Raw genomic sequence first — 19,598 nt, 5'->3', positions numbered from 1 at the left:
CAGACTAAGTCCTTCTCTTTGGTTAACACTGGTGCAAAGTACCCATTTAGTACTTCACCCATTTCCTCTGGCTCCACGCATAGATTCCCTCCTCTGTCCTTGAGTGAGCCAACCCTTTCCCTCTATCCTCTTGCTCCTTATAAATGTATAAAAAGCCTTGTGATTTCCTTAATCCTCGTTGGCAATTACTTTTCGGACCCCTTTTAGCCCTCCTGGCTCCTTGCTTAAGTTCCTTCCTACTTTCCTTATATTCCTCGTGGGCTTCGTCTGTTCCCAGCCTTCCAGCCCTCACAAATGATTCCTGTTTCTTTTGGACTAGGCTTACAATATCCCTTGTTATCCAAGGTTCTCGAGACTTGCCATACTTATCCTTTTTCCTCACAGGAACATGCTGGTCCTGAATTCCTATCGACATTTGAAAGCCTCCCACATGCCATAGTTGATTTGGTTCCTGCCTAATATTGTTATAATTAGCCTTTCTCCAATAAGCCTTCCCCTGAGGTCTACTCTTATCTTTATCCAACAGTACCTTAAAACTTACTGAATGATGTTCACTGTTCCCGAAATGCTCCCCTACTGAAACTTCGATCACCTGGCTTGTGCTCATTCCCCAGAACCAGGTCCAGTCGGCCCTTTCCCTAGTTGGGCTATTTATATATTGTTTCAAGAAGCCCTCCTGGATTCTGCTTACAAACTCTGCCCCATCCAAGCCCCGAACACTAAGTGAGTCCCTGTCAATATAGAGGAAGTTAAAATCACCCACCACAACAAAGCTATTGCTTTTACACCTTTCCAAAATCTGCCGACATATCTGCTCCTCGACCCCAGCAGGATGTTGGGAGGCCTGTAGTAAAGCCCAACATTGTGACTGCACCCTTCCTATTGCTGAGCTCTATCCATATTGCCTCACTGCATGAGCTCTCTGAGGTGTCCTCCCACAGTACAGCTGTGATTTTCTCCTTAACAATCTTAATAATGTTTATTATTATTGTCACAAGCAGGCTTACATTAACAGTGCAATGAAATACTGTGAAAATCCCCTAGTCGTCACAATCTGGTGCCTGTTCGGGTACACCGAGGGAGAATTCAGAATGTCCAAATTACCTAACAAGCCTTTTGGGACTTGTGGGAGGAAACCGGAGCACCCAGAGGAAACCCATGAAGACACGGGGAGAACATGCAGACTCTGCACAGACAGTGACCCATGCCGGGAATCGAACTTGGAACCCTGGCGCTGTGAAGCAACAGTGCTAACCACTATGCTACCATGCTGCCCTACTGTGCTAGCAGTAATGCAACTCCCCCATCCCTTTTACATCTCCTTCTATCCCACCTGAAACATCTAAACTCTGGAACGTTTAGCTGCCAATCCTCCCTCAACCAAGTCTTAATGGCAACAACGTCATAGTCCCAAATACTAATCCAAGCTCTTAAATTCATCTGCCTTACCTGTTATACTTCTCACGGTGAAACAAATGCACTCCAGACCGCCAGTCCCGCTGTGTTCAGCAACTTCTCCCTGCCTTCTGTTCTCTGAGTCTTACTGGTCCTGGTCTCTAGTTCCCCCTCAGTTATTTCACCTTCTGACCTATTGCTCCGGTTCCATCCCCCTGCCACACTAGTGTAAACCCTCCCGTGTGACACTAGCAAACCTCACGGCAGGATATTTATGCCCCTCCAGTTGAGATGCAACCGATCCTTCTTGTACAGGTCCCAACTGCACCGGAAGAGATCCCAATGGTCCAGATATCTGAAACCCTCCCTCCTATACCAGCTGTTTAGCCATATGTTTAGCTGTATTGTCTTCCTAATTCTAGCCTCACTGGCACATGGCACAGTGAGTAATCTCAAGATTACAATCCTCGAGGTCCTGTTTTTATCTTTCTACCTAACGCCCTGAACTCCTGCTGCAGCACCTCATCACTCTTCCTGCCTATGTCGTCAGTACTAATATGTACCATGACCTCTGGCTGTTCACCTTCCCCCTTCAGAATGCACCCTGCCCATTCAGACATCCTGGACCCTGGTACCAGGGAGGCAAAATACCATCCTGCAAACTCTTTGACGTCCCCAGAAGCACCTATCTGTGCCCCTGACTATAGAATCCCCTATAACTATTGCTCTTCTGCACTTTGTCCCTCCCTGGTTAACAACAGAATCAGCGTGGTGCCACTGCTCTAGCTGCTGCTGCTGTTTTCCCCTGATAGCCATCCGCCGCAACAGTATCCAAAACTGTATACTTGATAGAGAGGGGGACAGTCACAGGGCATTCCTGCAATGACTGCCTACGCCTGTTACCCATCTACCCTCCTGCACCTTGGGTGTAACCACGTCTCTAAAACTCTATCTATGACGCTTTCCGCCACATGCATGCTCCTAACTGCATCCAGCTGCTGCTCCAACTGATTCATGCATTCTGTGAGGAGCTGTAATTGGGTGCATTTCCTGCAGGTGTAGTTGTCTGGAATGCTGGAAGCTTCACGGACCTCCCACATCTCACAAGTGAAGCATTTTACCCCTCTAACTACCATTTCCAAACAAATTAATACATTAATTTTAAAATAAATGTTTATTAAATTATTAATAAGTTACAGTTAACCATATGCATCCTAGCACCAGATTTCTGCTATAAATGTAAAATGCTGAATACAGTAATCTCCTGCCTCTGGTTTAGATATCCCACTACTTATGATTAATTAATTAATTAGGTTTAGCAATGTGTTATTTTCAAATTGAGTGCAGATTCCCTACTATCCAACAGGTCACAGCTTTCCTGTCATGTCACATTTGTTTTTGTTCACCTGAGGTCAGTTACTGTGTTTACTTACCGACTAGAACTCCGCCCTCCGACTCTGCTCCAAGTCAGCTGCACTCACACTCTTGAGGTACTGCAGGAAATGAAAGGGGTACCTCGCTCCCTCCTCACCAAACTTCCTCAGTCACCAAACTCCCACTTTAGGACTCTAATGCAGCCTGAAGTCAGCACTCCAGTGCAAAATCTTGCTATAATTCTGTCCACTTGGTTAAGCTATAGACTTTTACAATTTTCTATGTGTTACCATTCATTGTATCTTTGTGGCATCATCTATAAACTCAAATGCATTCTTTCTATTCCAAACTTCTGAAAATTGCAGCAAGTTAGGAGCGATTGGGTACCAAAGTGGCAAACGCAGTTGACTGGATGACGTTTTGGGAAAGATTGTAACTGATCCAAAATAGTTTCACATACACAAAAGTTAAAAGGAAGCCTGTTATCTTTGTTAGATCTTCTAACATTTTGTGGGTAGGGAAAAGGGGGAACATTAGAACATAGAACAGTACAGCACAGAACAGGCCCTTCGGCCCTCAATGTTGTGCCGAGCCATGATCACCCTACTCAAACCCACGTATCCACCCTATACCCGTAACCCAACAACCCCCCCCTTAACCTTGCTTTTATTAGGACACTACGGGCACTTTAGCATGGCCAATCCACCTAACCCGCACATCTTTGGACTGTGGGAGGAAACCGGAGCACCCGGAGGAAACCCACGCATACAGGGGGAGGACGTGCAGACTCCAATCAGACCGTGACCCAGCCAGGAATCGAACCTGGGACCCTGGAGCTGTGAAGCATTTATGCTAACCACCATGCTACCCTGCTGCCCCCATTGTTACATTATTCTGTGACCTGTCACTAAGTTAAAGGAAGAGGCACAGACACGAGCAACAATTGAAAGCAAAAGAGTTTAGGAAGGCCGCTTACAAGATTAGTGTGTGAACAGGAGTGTCAGTTTTCTTATATTGTCAATTTTCTGGTGTTAAATTTACTTCTGTTGTTTGCAGCTGAATGCAACATACACACCTCTGCTTCTCCTGGAATTCAAGTAAGACATGTCTACACGCCATCGGTAACCAAGCATTTCTCACCCATTAAACAGTCAACAACCCTGACTAACAAACATCGTGGAAATGAAATCTCTGCTGCACCCTTACTCTTGCACTGTAAGTCTCGTGTGAACATAATTGATTTTTATGCAAGTAACCTTGGATTTAATATGTACTGCTAAACTTAATCTTTGATAATAATTACATAAATGTTTGAAGACTAGATAGCTCACCATTGCCAAAGTCTAAATCGGTTGTTGTTTTGCAAAAGAAAGGATCAAGTTATTTTATGGTGTGTTTTCACCTTCCTTATATTTTTAAATGAATATATCATATTTCCTTTCCCTTGTTTGTATTTTTCGTCAGATGAGGAAGTAGTTAAACTGTTATCAGGCTTCTAAATGTGCTATCTGTACTACTTTTCAGGATGTGCATGCAGTGGCAAGAGGTGACAGTTCCACAGTGAAACAGGAACAATTGGAGTGAAAAGAAACAATGTTTGGGGGGGGGGGGGGTGGTTTAGTTTTGATAAGTGGTAGATCTTAAGAAAACTACTGCTCTAATTAAACTTGCTCCTGATGTGAACTATATGAAATAAATCACATCAGATTTCTATTGTGCACTAATTTTAAATGTATTTTTCTAGCTTTGTCTGTACATCAACTAGCAGCACAAGGGGAATTAATTCATTTGGCAAGCCGTATAGAGCAAGGTAAGACCATAACAGTTTATTTTATTATGTTCTATGCACCAGTGATATACAGAAATTGCAAAATTATGTTGATGCCCATTGAGTTTGTAACATGACCATAGACTGGTATGAACACCTTTATTTTATTAAATTTCTAGACAATCTGCTAAACATGCAAGATGAGCAAGGCTTTACTCCACTGATGTGGGCAGCAGCTCATGGACAGATTGCAGTGGTGGAGTTTCTGTTACAAAATGTAAGCAATTTACTTCTTTTCTTCAAAAATTATTAGAACAAGAAATATGACCAGCAAGGTAAGATTTATGTTCCTTTGCATGTGAAAGTGGAATAGACACTGAAGGTGTATTTTGCTTAATTTTCTGATGTTGGAATTGATGCTGTTCATGATCTCGATGCTGAAACATGATAATTGCAGGTTGAAAACATCAGCCCATGGGCTCTCGCCAATATCCCACTGAACAAATAGATTATAATTGCAGGTTGAAAACAACAGCCTATGGACTCTAGCCAATATCCCACTGAACAAATAGATTATAATTGCAGGTTGAAAACAACAGCCTATGGGCTCTAGCCAATATCCCACTGCACTAATAGATTATAATTGCAGGTTGAAAACATCAGCCCATGGGCTCTAGCCAATATCCCACTGAACAAATAGATTATAATTGCAGGTTGAAAACAACAGCCTATGGGCTCTAGCCAATATCCCACTGCACTAATAGATTATAATTGCAAGTTGAAAACATCAGCCTGTGGGCTCTAGCCAATATCCCACTGCACTAATAGATTATAATTAAATCAAACCCAACCCTTGAGAGACAAGAAAATCCAGGCCTAGAACATGGGGAAATGGGAGAAAACGCAGTGGTCAGTGAGAGAGAGAATTGAAGAGCTCCTTATTGAAGTCCCATTTATGTAGTTTATTGTGCCGCTGTAATATTATGATTTGTCGTGTATCTGCCCTACAATTTTTGAATCTGGGGTTTATTTTTATTTACTTATCATTTCAGTTGTCACAAGTATGATTTAATGGCTGGTAGCCTTCTATGTGTAAGCTTTAACAATGATAGTCAGAAGATGATTTAACCCATCCATTTTTGGACAAATGAGAGTCTTTCCCCACCCCGTCCACTCCTCAAACAACTGAGAAAGGCTCAAGGCCAAGTCTATCTCAGCAATTGTGTCAAAAGTGCATATCCACTAAGGTTAATGAAATCAGTTGGAAATTTTATGATCTATATAAAATTGTACAATATTGGGCAATTTATCTGCAAGGACATTGAAGAGCAGTGGGATTTATGTTGGTAATGGTACTTTTTTTCCTCTTGACCCAATTGAGTGCAGGTATTTGTTAAATATTCAATTAGGCAGTGAGAAGGAAATATAGATTGTAACGGTCGACACAATTCAGTGATGTGGAATAGGATCATGTGCAAAGGACATCCTTGTTTTAATCATTCTTTGAGATGTGGGCATCTTGGCAGACTGGCATTTATTACATATATACTACACACTGGCTAGTTCCAGGCAGTGGCACTCCCATTTATGAGTCAGCAGGTTCCAGGGTCAAAGCCCACTCCAGGACTTGAGCACAAAAATCGAGGTCGGAACTTCAGTGGAATACTGAAGGTGTGCTGAACTGCTGGAGGTGCTGTCTTTTGGATGAGAAGTTAAACTGAGGCCCTGTCTACCTTTCAGTTGGGTCCCATGAAAATATTTCAGAGAAGATTGGGCAACATTTATCCCTCAATTAGCATCACAAAAACCTATACTGCTGTTTTTGGAACATGCTATGTGCATATTGGCCACGAGTTTCCTTCATTACATTAGTTAAGTATTGTGTTAGTGAAGCCAGGAGGGGGGGAGGGGGGGGGGGAGGGGAGGGAAAAGAGGGGGGGAGGAGGGGGAGGGAGGGGGAGGGGGGGGGAGGGGAGGGAAAAGAGGGGGGGAGGAGGGGGAGGGAGGGGGGGAGGGGAGGGGGAGGGAAAAGGGGGGGAAGGGGAGGGGAAAGGGGGGAAGGATAAGGGAGGGAGGGGAAAGGGGAGGGAAGGGGGAGGGGGAGGAAAAAGGGGGGAGGGGAAAGGGGGGGACGATGACTATGTTTGTTTATTTAATTTAAATTTATTTTTAAGCTCTCTTGTTCATTGGGGTTGGGGGGTGTGGCGGGGTGTGATACATGCATTGATACGGTCTGGGGGGTGTTACAGTTATTATGGGTTATTTTGTTGCATTTCATTGTTTGTCGTTATATTTTTAATTTTCTGTAAAAAGTTCCAATAAAAATTATTTTTTTAAAAAGATAATGCACTTTGAGATGTTCAGTGGTCGTGAAAGGTGCAATGTGAATGCAAGTCTATCAGTCTGTCTTTCACTCCTTTCTGGAGCTCCAGTCTTCAGGGCTACAGCTGCTGCTAGGCTGCAGAGCCTTTGGTGTATCTTCTTGACATCGCACTGGCTATCTTAAATTTCCTAATCTACTAAAATAGCTGCATCATGAAATTATAATCTATGCAAACCGTTTCTTATATATGGTAAATAATTCTACTCCTATTTAATTAATTTATGAATTCAAACCGTATAAAATGAATACTGTGTGCTAGTTTGAGAAAAGGCCATCTATTAGTGCAGTATTTTCATGCTTTAGAAGTTAAACAGCAACTTGTGTATTTCTTTTTGAAAGGGAGGTGATCCACATCGTTTAGCAAATGGGAGGGAGAGTGCACTGTCATTGGCCAGCAGTAAAGGCTACTCTAACATTGTAAATATGCTGCTTGACTATGGGTGTGATGTGAATGAATATGACTGGGTAAGTAACATCGAGAGCATATCGGTCAATATTTTTCTTTGTAAAATAGAAATAATATTTTAAGCAAAATCATAAGAGCAAATTCAGTAGAAGGTAAAACCTTCAGCTGGGAGCAATTTATGTTGAACTTACAGTCATTTATCAAATATACCCTTCCAGTTCCCCTCTGCCTGTTCATTCAAACCATATGTTCTGATGACATAATTGAGAAATTTGGATGCAGTTACTGGGCCTGACAACCTAATGTAGCTGAAGAAATTTCAGTAAGGGTGGTCATTAACCTCCTATTTCATCAGTTTTTAATTTCAGATGTACATACTAATTAACTTTTCCCACATTGCCAAGTTTACTATCTCTTTTGGGTTTGTGCATATAATATATTCATTAATCAATTCCAAGTATTCAGAAAACTAATTCCCAGAAAATAGATTGCCGTAAATTAGAATTTTCATTTGTAAATTATGAGATTGTCTCTCTTTAAATGCTCCTAATTTATGGGAAAATTTATTTGATGTAGTAGCTATATCCATGTGTTTTGTTTAAATTACCTCAGAAAATATCATTGTATTCTTTGTTTTTGTTTAATGCAACTAAACTGTTTTGAAATATCTTTTGTATCTCTGAACTCCAAAATAGAATACATGATGATGATGATATAAGTAATATGTGATTGCTGTCTCCCAAGCATATAGTTCTGAATAGAAATTGTCATAATAGAAACTTTGAATTTTTAAATAGTAATTGTAGTCATTGTCATTTTATAAATTATACCAAGTTTTTTTTTTAAAATTCCAATTAAGGGGCAATTTAGCGTGGCCAATCCACCTGAGCCACCATGCAGCCCCACTTCCCGTATTGCTCAGGAGGGACTCTTAAAACTGGCTGACCACTTGAAGAAGGGCTTAAAATATGCTGGGCAGTTGTTTAATAACCAATTACATTTTTTGAGGGAAGTGGAAAGAATCAGGACATAAAAATGATTCTCTATACTTGGGTGTTACTGGCAGGCCAACATTTCTTTCCAATTCTTAGTTGCTCTGAGAAACGAGTGGTGTGCCTTCTTGAACTATTGTATTTTATCAAGGCTAGCTAGGCCATTTTCAGAGGACAGTTAGAGTAAGTTCTGATGAAAGGTCATGAACAAAAATGTAAACTCTGTTCCTCTCTTCCAGATGCTGCCACACCTGCTGAGTATTTCCAATATTTTCTATTTTTGTTTCAGGTTTTCAGCATCTGCAGTATTTTGCTTTTACTAACGAGAATAATTTTGTTTAGGACTGGGGATATATAAAGACCAGACTAAGTGAAAATGGCAGATTTTCTTTCCTTCAGGATATAAGTTAAACCAGTTGAGATTTTACAACAATCTGATGGCTCCGTGGTCACTTATACCAAGGATTCACACTGACCTATTCCATTTATGAGGAATGATTATGGTAAATTTTCTAGTTCTTAAATTTAGGTGAAATATCTGGTGGAATCTTTTTGAAAGATTTACTGCTCTGTCTGTTTTTGCAGAACGGGGGAACTCCTTTGCTTTATGCTGTACATGGAAATCATGTGAAATGTGTGGAGACTCTGTTGGGTGAGCTGACACAATATCTGATAATGTAACTTTTAAACTCTACCCCAATAAATTAATTTATCTGAGGTTTTTAATACGCCTGTATGAAATAGAGCTTATGGCTGTTAAAATATACAATTTTTAAATTTAAAAAATGTTTGATCATAACTATTTTCTTTTTAATTTCTATGGGAATTCACTTTTTGAACACCTTTCCCCTGGCTCCTCCAACCTCACCTCCAATAATAAGTGTGAGGAGCTAATGGACTTCTTTGTAATAAAGATTGTGACTATCTGAGCACTGGGCCAAACATTTCTGAAGCTGTCTCCTGCCCTAGCCTTGAACTTGCATATTTTGTTGTTTTTTTCTTCAATAATCCCTCAAGAATTCTCCAAGCTCATTTTGTTCATGAGGGCATCATTTGCTCCCTTGACCCTATTCCCATTCTAAACTGCTGACCACGCACCTTCCTTTCTATCCCCACGATAGTCGGTATTGTTAGCAGTTCTCATTCCTGACACTATCTCTCTTTCCTTTGAAATCTTTTGTTGCCACAGCTCTCCTAAAAAGCAATGCCAAATTTGATACATCATCCTTGCAAACTTTCATTCCATTTCTAACCTCCCTTTCCTCTCTTGAACAAGATTAAGAGTAGTGTATCTAAGGATGAGCAGCACGGTAGCACTGTTGTTTCACAGCTCCAGGCTCCCAGGTTTGATTCCCGGCTTGGGTCACTGTCTGTGTGGAGTCTGCATGTTCTCCCCATGTCTGCGCGGGTTTCCTCCCACAAGGCCCGAAAGACGTGGTTGTTAGGTGAATTAGACATTCTGAATTCTCCCTCTGTGTACCCGAACAGGTGCCAGAATGTGGCGTCGAGGGGATTTTCACAGTAACTTCATTGCAGTGTTAATGTAAGCCTACTTGTAACAATAAAGATTATTATTATGTTTGCTGACAAAGCAAAGTCAGGTGGGAATGTAAGTTGTGAGAAAGACACATAAAGACTGCAAAGAAATTTGGCCAGGTGAAGTACGTAGGTAATAAGGTGACCAGTGGGGAAATGTAAGGTTTTTCATTTTGAAAGCAAGTTTAGAAATAACAAAGACATAACGCCTTTTAAAAGGTGTGAAACTTTTAATTATTTTAAAAAAACAATTTAGAGTACCCAATTCATTTTTTCCAATTAAGGGGTAATTTAGCACGTCCAATCCACCTACCTTGCACATCTTTCTGTTGTGGGGGCAAAACCCATGCAAACACGAGGAGAATGTGCCAACTCCACACGGACAGTGACCCAGAGCCGGCATTGAACCTGGGACCTCAGTGGCGTGAGACTGCAGTGCTAACCACTGCGCCCAGCATGCTATCCCGAAACTTTTAATTAATGATGTTCAGTCAGACTTGGGTGTATTTGTACAAGGTACAAACAGGACGTTTGCATGCAATTAGGAAGGCAAATTACATGTTGACCTTTATTGCAAGGGAATTGTAGTAGAAGAATAAGGAAGTCTTGCTACATTTGTACAGGGCTGTATGATGATCACACCTGCAATACTGTGCACAGTTTTGGTCTCAATATTTAACTTGACTTAACTTGGAGGCGCTACAATGAAGGTTTATTACATTGGTGCCTGTGATAAGAGCGCTGTCCTATGATGAGAGGCTGAAGAGATTTGGCCCGGTATACTCACTGCAGTGTAGAAGAATGATAGTTGATCAAGTTGAAACGTACAAGATGTCTGAAAGGGTTTGACAGGATAGAGGCTTAAAGGTTGCTTGCTTTGGCTTGGGAACTTTGAGCATGGCGGGGGTGGGGGGTTGGGTGCATACTTTCAGGACAAGACATTGATTATTTAAAATTGAAATGTGGAGGAATTCCTTCTCTCTGAAGGTTGTGAATGTTCGTAATTCTCCACCTCAGGGCTGTGGATGTTCCCTCATTCGTATATTTAAGACTTGAGACAGATACTGTAATGTTTTTGTCGGATGGCTTGATTTATATTACAAGAGCACTTGTAGCTAAATCTATAAACAATTTATTGACATTAACTGTGGGTCAAATATGTACAAAACAACACATGAATAACAGTATGAACATGCACAAGCAAGCTCTCTCCCAGCTCCCTAGTCAGTCACTTGACTCTAACATTTACTTGTATACTAATGAGACTCCTAGTAGTCAGTCAATGAATTACAACACAATGATGATATCACTACTTCTCCTTTTCCTTGAAGAAATAAATTAATACGTTATCATCAGTATATTTACATGTCATATCATTAGCCTGTCAGACAAAGGGTCATCTGGACTCGAAACATTAGCTGGTTTCTCTCCCTACAGATGCTGCCAGACCTGTTGAGAATTTCCAGCATTTTCTCCTTGGTTAACAAAAATATATATATTATATATATATAATATACATACAAGAACATCAAGCATAGTATGTACAAATTGAGTCGATCAGGTTTTCTTCTGACTCTGGTTGATCTTCTCAAAGTTTGACATTGCTGCTTAGAACTTGTAGATTAAATGTTCTCTGTGACATTCTCATGCTTTGGAATTGCTGAACTATCTGACACTGCAGCTGACGTTGATTCTGATATAGATTCGTCATTCATCACTAATTTGTTGCGAAAGCATTCTCTGGTTTTCAAGAGTGCGCGACGATTTCTTTGTAAAACCAACCCATGCGCGACGATTTCTTCGTAAAACCAACCCATGCGCGACAATTTCTTCTTAAAACCAACCCTTCCTCTCTCTGTACATACTAGGAACAAGGTGCTACTTCTTCAAGTACAGTGGATTTTCTCGACCACTTGCCTGAATCTTCTATTTTCACAATGTCATCACTACTCAGAGGTGGACAGTTCTAGACACTCTTATGGACCTGCTTTTGTTTTGCTTTAATATTTTGCAATTCCTGCAGTATCACTACATTCTCCTCCTTTTCCAATATGGAAGTGTGGTACGCAACCTTCTATTCATGAGTAACTCTGCTGGCGATCTTTCATGTGACAATGGTAACCCTTTGTAACGTGATTCCGCAAAATATGGATCAGTTTTGCTGTTCATTGCTTTCTGTAATGGTTGTTTTACAATATGTACACGTTTTTCGTTAAGATCTTTGCGATCCATGCCTATACGAGCATCACCATTTTTTTGTTTTACACATCCCATGGAATTTACCCCAATGGTAGGTTCTTCTATCTTCTTGATAACTTGTGGTTTCGTATCTGACACATGTGGTAGGGTAGAAATGAGATTGATATCTTAAGCAATTTCACTACCAATAGTTTGTAGTGATGCTTTAGATAATGCATCTTCTTTAATTTGTATCCCGTTGGCAAATGGTAGTGCACTAAAATCAGTGAACACATCGCTGAATTTTCTGTTAATATTCTCAGAATCATTGAAGTCTTGATCCAATCCTTTGCGGATGCTGTGTACCAATTGCACTAGACCTAATTCTTCACAGGACTGATCACATAATAATGAATACAAGCCCTCCGATACAATACAGAATGGGATGGAATAAACTGTGTTCTTCACCACCACACTTGGGTCACACACACCATAACATTTATGCTTGAACCATTATAATCTCTCAGAGATATTTTCTGATTTCTTCTAATCGGCTGAATTTTTTGATTTTTAAAAAATCAGTCATGCTGATTAAATTGGCTTTGGCACCAGTGTCTAACTTCAATTGGACCACTACCGTTCACTTCAAGTGGTAGCAGCCATTTGTTCTCATCAACCTCATTTATTTTAAATGGAGCATCAGTTTGCATTTTTTTAAAGTGCTGGTGATTTTTTAATATCTCCAAAACATTATTATTCTCTGTTATTACTCCAACAGTGATGTTTCATCACTGGAGACTGCGCCTTCCACGGTGCTGACTGACCTGGGGTTGAGTTTAGAGTAACAATTGTGAGCAAAATGATTTTCTCTTTTACCATCTGGAGGAAAATTTGCCAAACGCTGCACACAGCCTTAATTTGTGCCTTTGACCACATCTTTTACACAGAAATACTTTGTCCTGATCTTTAACCTGTTTTTTGGTCTGCGAGGAGCTGCAGGAACTTTCCCGCCTTTTTAAAAAAAGTTTCCCGCCTGTTTGGAAAAAGGGCGGCAACCGGAGTGCTCTCCTCCAAGATTACTGAGAAACATTTTAGAATGCTGTGTTGCTAGCTCTTGAGTCTGACAAATCAAAGACAATCTGGTCCTGAATCATGGCAGAAAAATTACAGTTTTAGCTTTTAACTTTAAATCAGTGATGAAAAGATCTATGGATTCTTCTGTAAACAGGGGTGCAATTTTCATCAAATTTTCTAATTACTTCATTATAATTTTTACTACCTTCATCGTGTGTAAATTTAAATAACACATTGCTTTGGGCCCTGCCACTGTTAGGAGCTTCGCTATCTTACGTGAATCTGATTGATCGCCTCCTAAATTTACTGCAGTAAGAAACAAATTAAATTATTGTTTAAACACACACAGTTGCTGTCCAAAATACCATGAAACCTGAGACTTATTGGTGGCTTCAAAGACTCCATGTGGTTCATTCTTGCAGTCTGCTTAAAAAAAAAGCTTCAAATATCTGTGGACTTCCTGGCAGGCTGATAGTTTTATCTCAGTGTTGAATACCATCCGACCTGGTACCATGTAATGTTCTTGTTGGCCTGATTTATATTACTAGAACACTTGTAGCTAAAGCTATAAATGATTTATTAACATTAATTGTGGGTCAAACAACAGATGAATAACAGTATGAACATACACAAGCAACCTCTCTCTTCAACTCCCTCCAGTCAGTCTGAGGTCACCTGACTTTAGCATTCACTTATATACTAATAGGACTCCTAGTGGTCAGTCAGTGAATTTCAACACAACCAGATACATTTTTGATCTATCAGGAATCAAGAGATTATGGGGGGTAGGCCGGAAATCTGTTGCAGATTTCACAAATTTAATCAAGAAGAGGGAATCAATTACACAATTCATGGCTGTATTAAAAAGACTTGCAGAGTATTGTGAGTTCGATAATGTATTAAATGATACAAGACTGATCTAGACTGATTTATGGTCCGAGAGTGAGGCAATACAGAAACGGTTGCTAACCGAAAATAACCTTACTTTGAAAAAGGCCATGGAAATTGCTGTGTCAATGGAGCTGGCAGCCAAAGATGGTCAGAAACTGTGTTTGAGGGTACACAAAATGTTGGCTGAGTCACTACCTAATGGTTTCAAAACTCAAAACACTTTCATGCCACAGGTGTGCGAAAACAGGATATTCAGCTGCAAAATGCTGGTACAGGGATATTTTATGCAGAAGCTGTGGAAAAAGCGGACACAGCGAGCATTCCCTTGGAAACAAAACAAAAGAAAGTGATCATGCATTGCAAAAGAGTTGAGAGGATCAAGACATTTCACAGTCTGAGAACGAACTGTCACTGAATGTGCTAGCCATTACTGGTTCTGCGAACAGATACTGGGTCGCTCCACTGCTGGACAGACAGCCAGTAAGGATGGAAGCCAGCACTGGGGCAGCAGTTTCGCTGATAACCGAGACTGTCTATAAGGAAAAATTTAGATACATTCCTTTGAAGCCTTCGAGAATTGTATTGAAAACAAACACTGGTGAAGTGGTGTCATTGCAGGGCTGTACTGACATACCTGTACAACTGAATGGACGGCTATTACAAAAAATAATAGGCAATTAATCTGCATTGATGGATTAAACATGTTAGAAAAGTTTCAAATAAATTTGGCCGAAGTCAACCTGATGACTAATGCAGAATCAGGCCATAGAAAAATTCTTAAGAAACACAACAGCGTGTTTGACGGTGAGCTGGCAAGTATGAAAGGCATCACTGTTAAATTGAAGATTAAAGAACAGAGGTGAGTGAAATGGTTGAAGGAAAGGATAGTACCATATGCTATCAGGCCTAAAGTAGAGGCTAACTTGGAACGATTGTTGAAGACAGGAGTCTTGGAACCTGTCAACATCAATGAATGGGCAACACCAATCGCACCAGTTATTAAGAAGGACAGATCCATACGGATTTGTGAAGACTTCAAACTCACTCTAAATCCACTATTGTGAGCAGAACGATACCTTCTACCCCATATTGATGATCTTTTGGCAGGAGGCCAACATTTTACAAAGATTGACCTAAACCAGGCATATCTACAAATGAATGTAGACCAGATATCTCAAGAACTTCTGCCGATTGTGACACACAAGATTTGTTTCGGTATCGAAAATTACCATTTGGTATCACATCAGTATTGTTCAAAAGAGCAATGGACCAAATCCTGAGTGGGTCAGTGTCACCTAGATGACATTGTGGTTATTGGTAAAGATGAAGAAGAACATCTTCAGAAACTGAATGCCCTTCTTCAAAGATTGGAGGACTACAGATTGAAAGTCTGCAAGACCAAGTGTGAATTCTTCCAGTCTTCAGATGAATATTTGAGATATGTGATAGACGCCACAGGCCTTCACAAATCTCCTTTGAAGGTCAAGGCTATTACAAAGGTGCCTACATCTCGAGGTTTTTAAAAAAAATAATTTTTGGAGGCATTTTCAAATATATACATAACAAAAAACAATCGCACCAAGCACCTCAATGTTATCACATTACGATCCTTCTTAGGATTATTGAAGTACTGTGGAAGATTTGTTCCAAGTTTGGTGACCATTTTTAAACTGTTGCATAATCTGCTGTACCAAAATAAGAAGTGGAAGTGGTCGGATCAGTGCAACAATGCATTCGTGCAAGCCATGGAGGCTTTGCTGAAATCTGAAGTCCAGACACATTTTGAACCAAACCTACCTCTACCGTTAGCATATGATGCATCTCCCTATGATGTTGGAGCAGTGGTATCCCACATCATGCTTTCGGGTGTAGAGAAACCCATTGCTTTTCAGTCCAGAACATTTGAGGAAAGCTGAAAGTAATTACGCACAAACTGAAAGAGAATCCTTAGAAATTATCGTGGAGTGAAGAGATTCCCCCAATTGATGGACCAGCTGCACTGAGCACTGTATCATGATATATACATGAAGGCATGGTGCCACCAGTAGTGGACGTCACCAATTGCTAGCGTGGGTAACTGTGCAGAGTAAAGAAGCAGCCTGTACTGAACATACATCGGTAATAAAGCTCCTTTAGTTTGTCCGCCTCCGTTCCTCCTAGCATCAATCATGCGAACACAACAGTTGGATTTCTTGATATAGGTTGATCCGGTATTTATGTGCACGGAATCTGCCTGTCTTTTGCACAACTACCTTGGCTACTTTCAAGTCATCTTGATGGATATTCGTTGTACATCAGACAGGCTTCGCTTTTTGCTTCAATGGTAGATGTCACCTCTGCTGAATCGGTCGCAAACAGTCTCTGTTGCGGGTTCCACCTGCACCAAATTTTGCTCATGCTGTGTTGTGGATGATTGAACTCTGTGACTTCCAAACTTCATCAGTATCAACCTTGGCATTTCCTGGTAAGCCTTTAGCAGGAGGCAGTTGTTTAAATGCCAAAGCTAACTGCTGGTATTTGGCAACATTTCTTGCAACAGGGATATTGATACATGACAGCCCACTGTGTTTGCACCTGTGAAATCTTTGGATTGTACTTTCACTGCTATTGAAAAGAGAGTGGTCAGTATCACAATCTACACTGTGGTAGGTGCAGTAATGCATACCAAGTTGGTGCTAATGGCCAGATCTTGGATGATGGCAGCTACAGTGTCTTGTGGCTGATGTTTACCATAAAAGAAAGCATTGGTGATGCAGCGTTCATTCTGGACATAGAGTTCAGTCATTACCCATTGTTATTGATCTTGCTCACCCCCTGACGACCAAGGCTTGTTGGCCATTAATCTCTATCCAGTACATGCACTGAAAGTGCCTAGGACGGATAACTTGCTATCAGAAACCAGAACAAGGAGGCTGGGTTGTACAAATTTCTGATTCACATTGTCTGCCTCAAAGCAAAGTGTCTCCACAGTTGGGTTGTCATGTCTGCATAAATATCTACTAAAGCATTTAAATGAAACAAATACTATACAAAATGTAGTATTCCATTCATAAGTGCTGCCGCTTTTGATTATTATATGAAATGCTCATCATGAAAGCTTGAGCCAATGACTTGTCACATTTTCCCTACGTTTATGAAATTCACAGGTGACGTTTCACTGCATAATCTCTCCTTTATTATTCAGCGCAGGGAGGAAAAGTGCAGTGAGCTGAATCAGCAGCTGTTTGCACACTTTTCACTATTCACCAGTTTTGAGGAAATGTGATCATCTTTATTATCGCAAGTAGGCTTACATTAACACTGCAATGAAGTTACTGTGAAAAGCCCTAGTCGCCATATTCTGGCGTCTGTTCGGGTACACAGAGGGAGAATTCAGAATGTCCAAATTACCTAACAGCACGTCTTTTGGGACTTGTGGGAGGAAACCGGAGCATCCGGAGGAAACCAACGCAGATACCGGGAGAACATCCAGACTCCACACAGACAGTGACCCAAGCTGGGAATCGAACCTGGGACCCTGGAGCTGTGAAGCAACACTGTGCTGCCCACGTGAAGTGCCATGTCCTGTCAAGCATTTGAGACTCTTTTGTCTACCAATGCCAGGGATTGCTGTTTTCAAACAATTCCTAGCCTCAGTCTTCCTGTCCAAACACGTTGCCTAATCCTCCAGCCAGACTATCATCCAGAAAATCTCATGCAAAAATACTGGATATTTAGCAGAGAACAACAGATAGTGGTTCATGCTTCATTTTCAGTTGATGAGCAAACCTTTAGAACTTGGTTCTTGCTGATGTGCATCTGCTGTCCTCTATATAATGCATCATATAAATAAAAACTATTAAAATAACTTGAGTTCTAAAGATATAAAAATGCAACATCCCATGAATGAAGTTATTGTTTGATCTGACAAGTTCTTACTCTTTTTACAGAATATGGTGCTGATCCAACTGTTGAAACTGATTCAGGATTCAATGCTATGGATATGGCTGTAGGTTTAGGTTTTAAAAATGGTAATTACTAAGTTTCAATTTATCAATGCATTTTTATTTGGATATAGTTTAGTTAAAGATTACAAACTTTTGGATGCTCTTTTCTTTGTAAAAAATAACTGTTCAATATCCATTTTGCAAAAAATAATTCTTGGCTCAAATCTTATGGGATATTTTATTCCCTTCTTCATCCACATAGCTTGACACGTTTGTATCCAACGGGACAGGGTCAGTGCTTTACAGTCAACTGCAGGTGACATCAAGAAAGGATTAGGGTGGATTTTATTTTTGCTCTCCCATTTCTCTCCCATGCCAGAGTTGCCACAAACCTTATTTGACACCTCTGCATATGATATGACTCACTCAGGAATTAATTTGAACAGGACTTGAATCTGAACAGGATTTGAGGGCCTTTCCCCCTCTAAATGTTAGAGCATACAAGTTAGCGTATAATGCTGGCTCATCATCCATTCAAACACTTTTAGTTTATGTTACATGTGTTTTTTGGTTTTTTTCCATTTTTAAAATATCCAATTCTTTTTTTTCCAATTAAGGGGCAATTTAGCATGGCCAATTCACCTACCCTGCACATCTTTGGGCGTGGTCAATTCACCTAACCTGCCCATCTTTGGGTTGTGGGGGTGAGACCCACACAAACACAGGGAGAATGTGTAAACTCCACACAGACAGTGACCCAGGGCCAGGATCGAACCCGGGACCTCAGCGCGGTGAGGCAGCAGTGCTAACGACTGCGCCCCCGTGCCGCCCTCATGTTACACATGTTGCATCTACTGGTGGGGCTACAGTTATATGATACACTACAAGAAGTACTGCATTTTGCTGCTGTCATTAGTATGCAGACTTCAGTACAGCAGTGGAATAAACAACTAGGTGGTCTGTTGAGTCGTTCAGTTAAATTCGGATGTGTCATCAATTTTATTTTACGCTTCCTAATGGTGCACACCAAATTTAGAAAGTAGAATTGTACTAACGAATAAAATATAAAATGCTAGTCCTAAAATTACTTCAATTTGGAAGTGTGATTTAGCACTACATTACCCAATTCCACTAGTTTTCTATGTATTTCTGACAAACAGACTTTGGAGATAGCCACGTTCTTTGCAGAGGTCAATGCTGTTAATATAAACCCTCTGGAACACAGCAATATGGGCAATGAACTGCAACATCCACTGGTAAGGCCGGCCCTGGACCCAGCAGTTGTTTAAAAGTTAATGTCCATATGGCACACAATCGCAGAGCTGGGCAAGCAGTAACTGCAAGGAGGAATATTGTTTCTTAAAACATTCCACCCAATACAGTAGCAAAGATACCCTTTGGAAATTTCCGGTCCTCAGAAGATGTTCATCCCAAAGGCACCGTATGGGTAGCACGGTAACACAGTGTGTTTAGCACTGTTGCTTCACAGCGCCAGGGTCCCTGGTTCGATTTCCGGCTTAGGATTCACTGTCTGTGCAGAATCTGCATGTTCTCCCCGTGTCTACGTGGATTTCCTCCGGGTGCTCCAGTTTCCTCCGAGAAGTCCCATGAGACATGCTTGTTAGGTGGACATTCTGAATTCTGCCTCTGTGTACCCGAACAGGCGCCGCCGGAG

The 19,598-nt window shown here is 40.8% G+C and overlaps 1 protein-coding gene across 8 annotated transcripts in view; it reads left to right on the top strand.

The window, feature by feature from the left end:
* Window positions 1-19,598, top strand: part of ankra2 (ankyrin repeat, family A (RFXANK-like), 2) — a 37,404-nt gene that overhangs the window by 14,752 nt on the left and 3,054 nt on the right. For 6 of the 8 annotated variants that reach the window (XM_038805462.1, XM_038805458.1, XM_038805459.1 and 3 more), the window contains 6 exons: window positions 3,826-3,984; window positions 4,514-4,579; window positions 4,717-4,814; window positions 7,260-7,385; window positions 8,904-8,970; window positions 17,927-18,007. In XM_038805462.1, the coding sequence (XP_038661390.1) occupies window positions 3,826-3,984; window positions 4,514-4,579; window positions 4,717-4,814; window positions 7,260-7,385; window positions 8,904-8,970; window positions 17,927-18,007 (597 nt within the window). The remainder of the gene's footprint in view (window positions 1-3,825; window positions 3,985-4,513; window positions 4,580-4,716; window positions 4,815-7,259; window positions 7,386-8,903; window positions 8,971-17,926; window positions 18,008-19,598) is intronic. The other 2 variants (XM_038805465.1, XM_038805464.1) reach the window with 2 other exon arrangements.

Source organism: Scyliorhinus canicula, chromosome 8 (genome assembly GCF_902713615.1).
Source record: "Scyliorhinus canicula chromosome 8, sScyCan1.1, whole genome shotgun sequence".
In the NCBI taxonomy this organism is placed as follows: Eukaryota; Metazoa; Chordata; class Chondrichthyes; order Carcharhiniformes; family Scyliorhinidae; genus Scyliorhinus; species Scyliorhinus canicula.
Note: the sequence above shows the minus strand (reverse complement) of the source record. Positions and strands in the feature narration are given on the sequence as shown.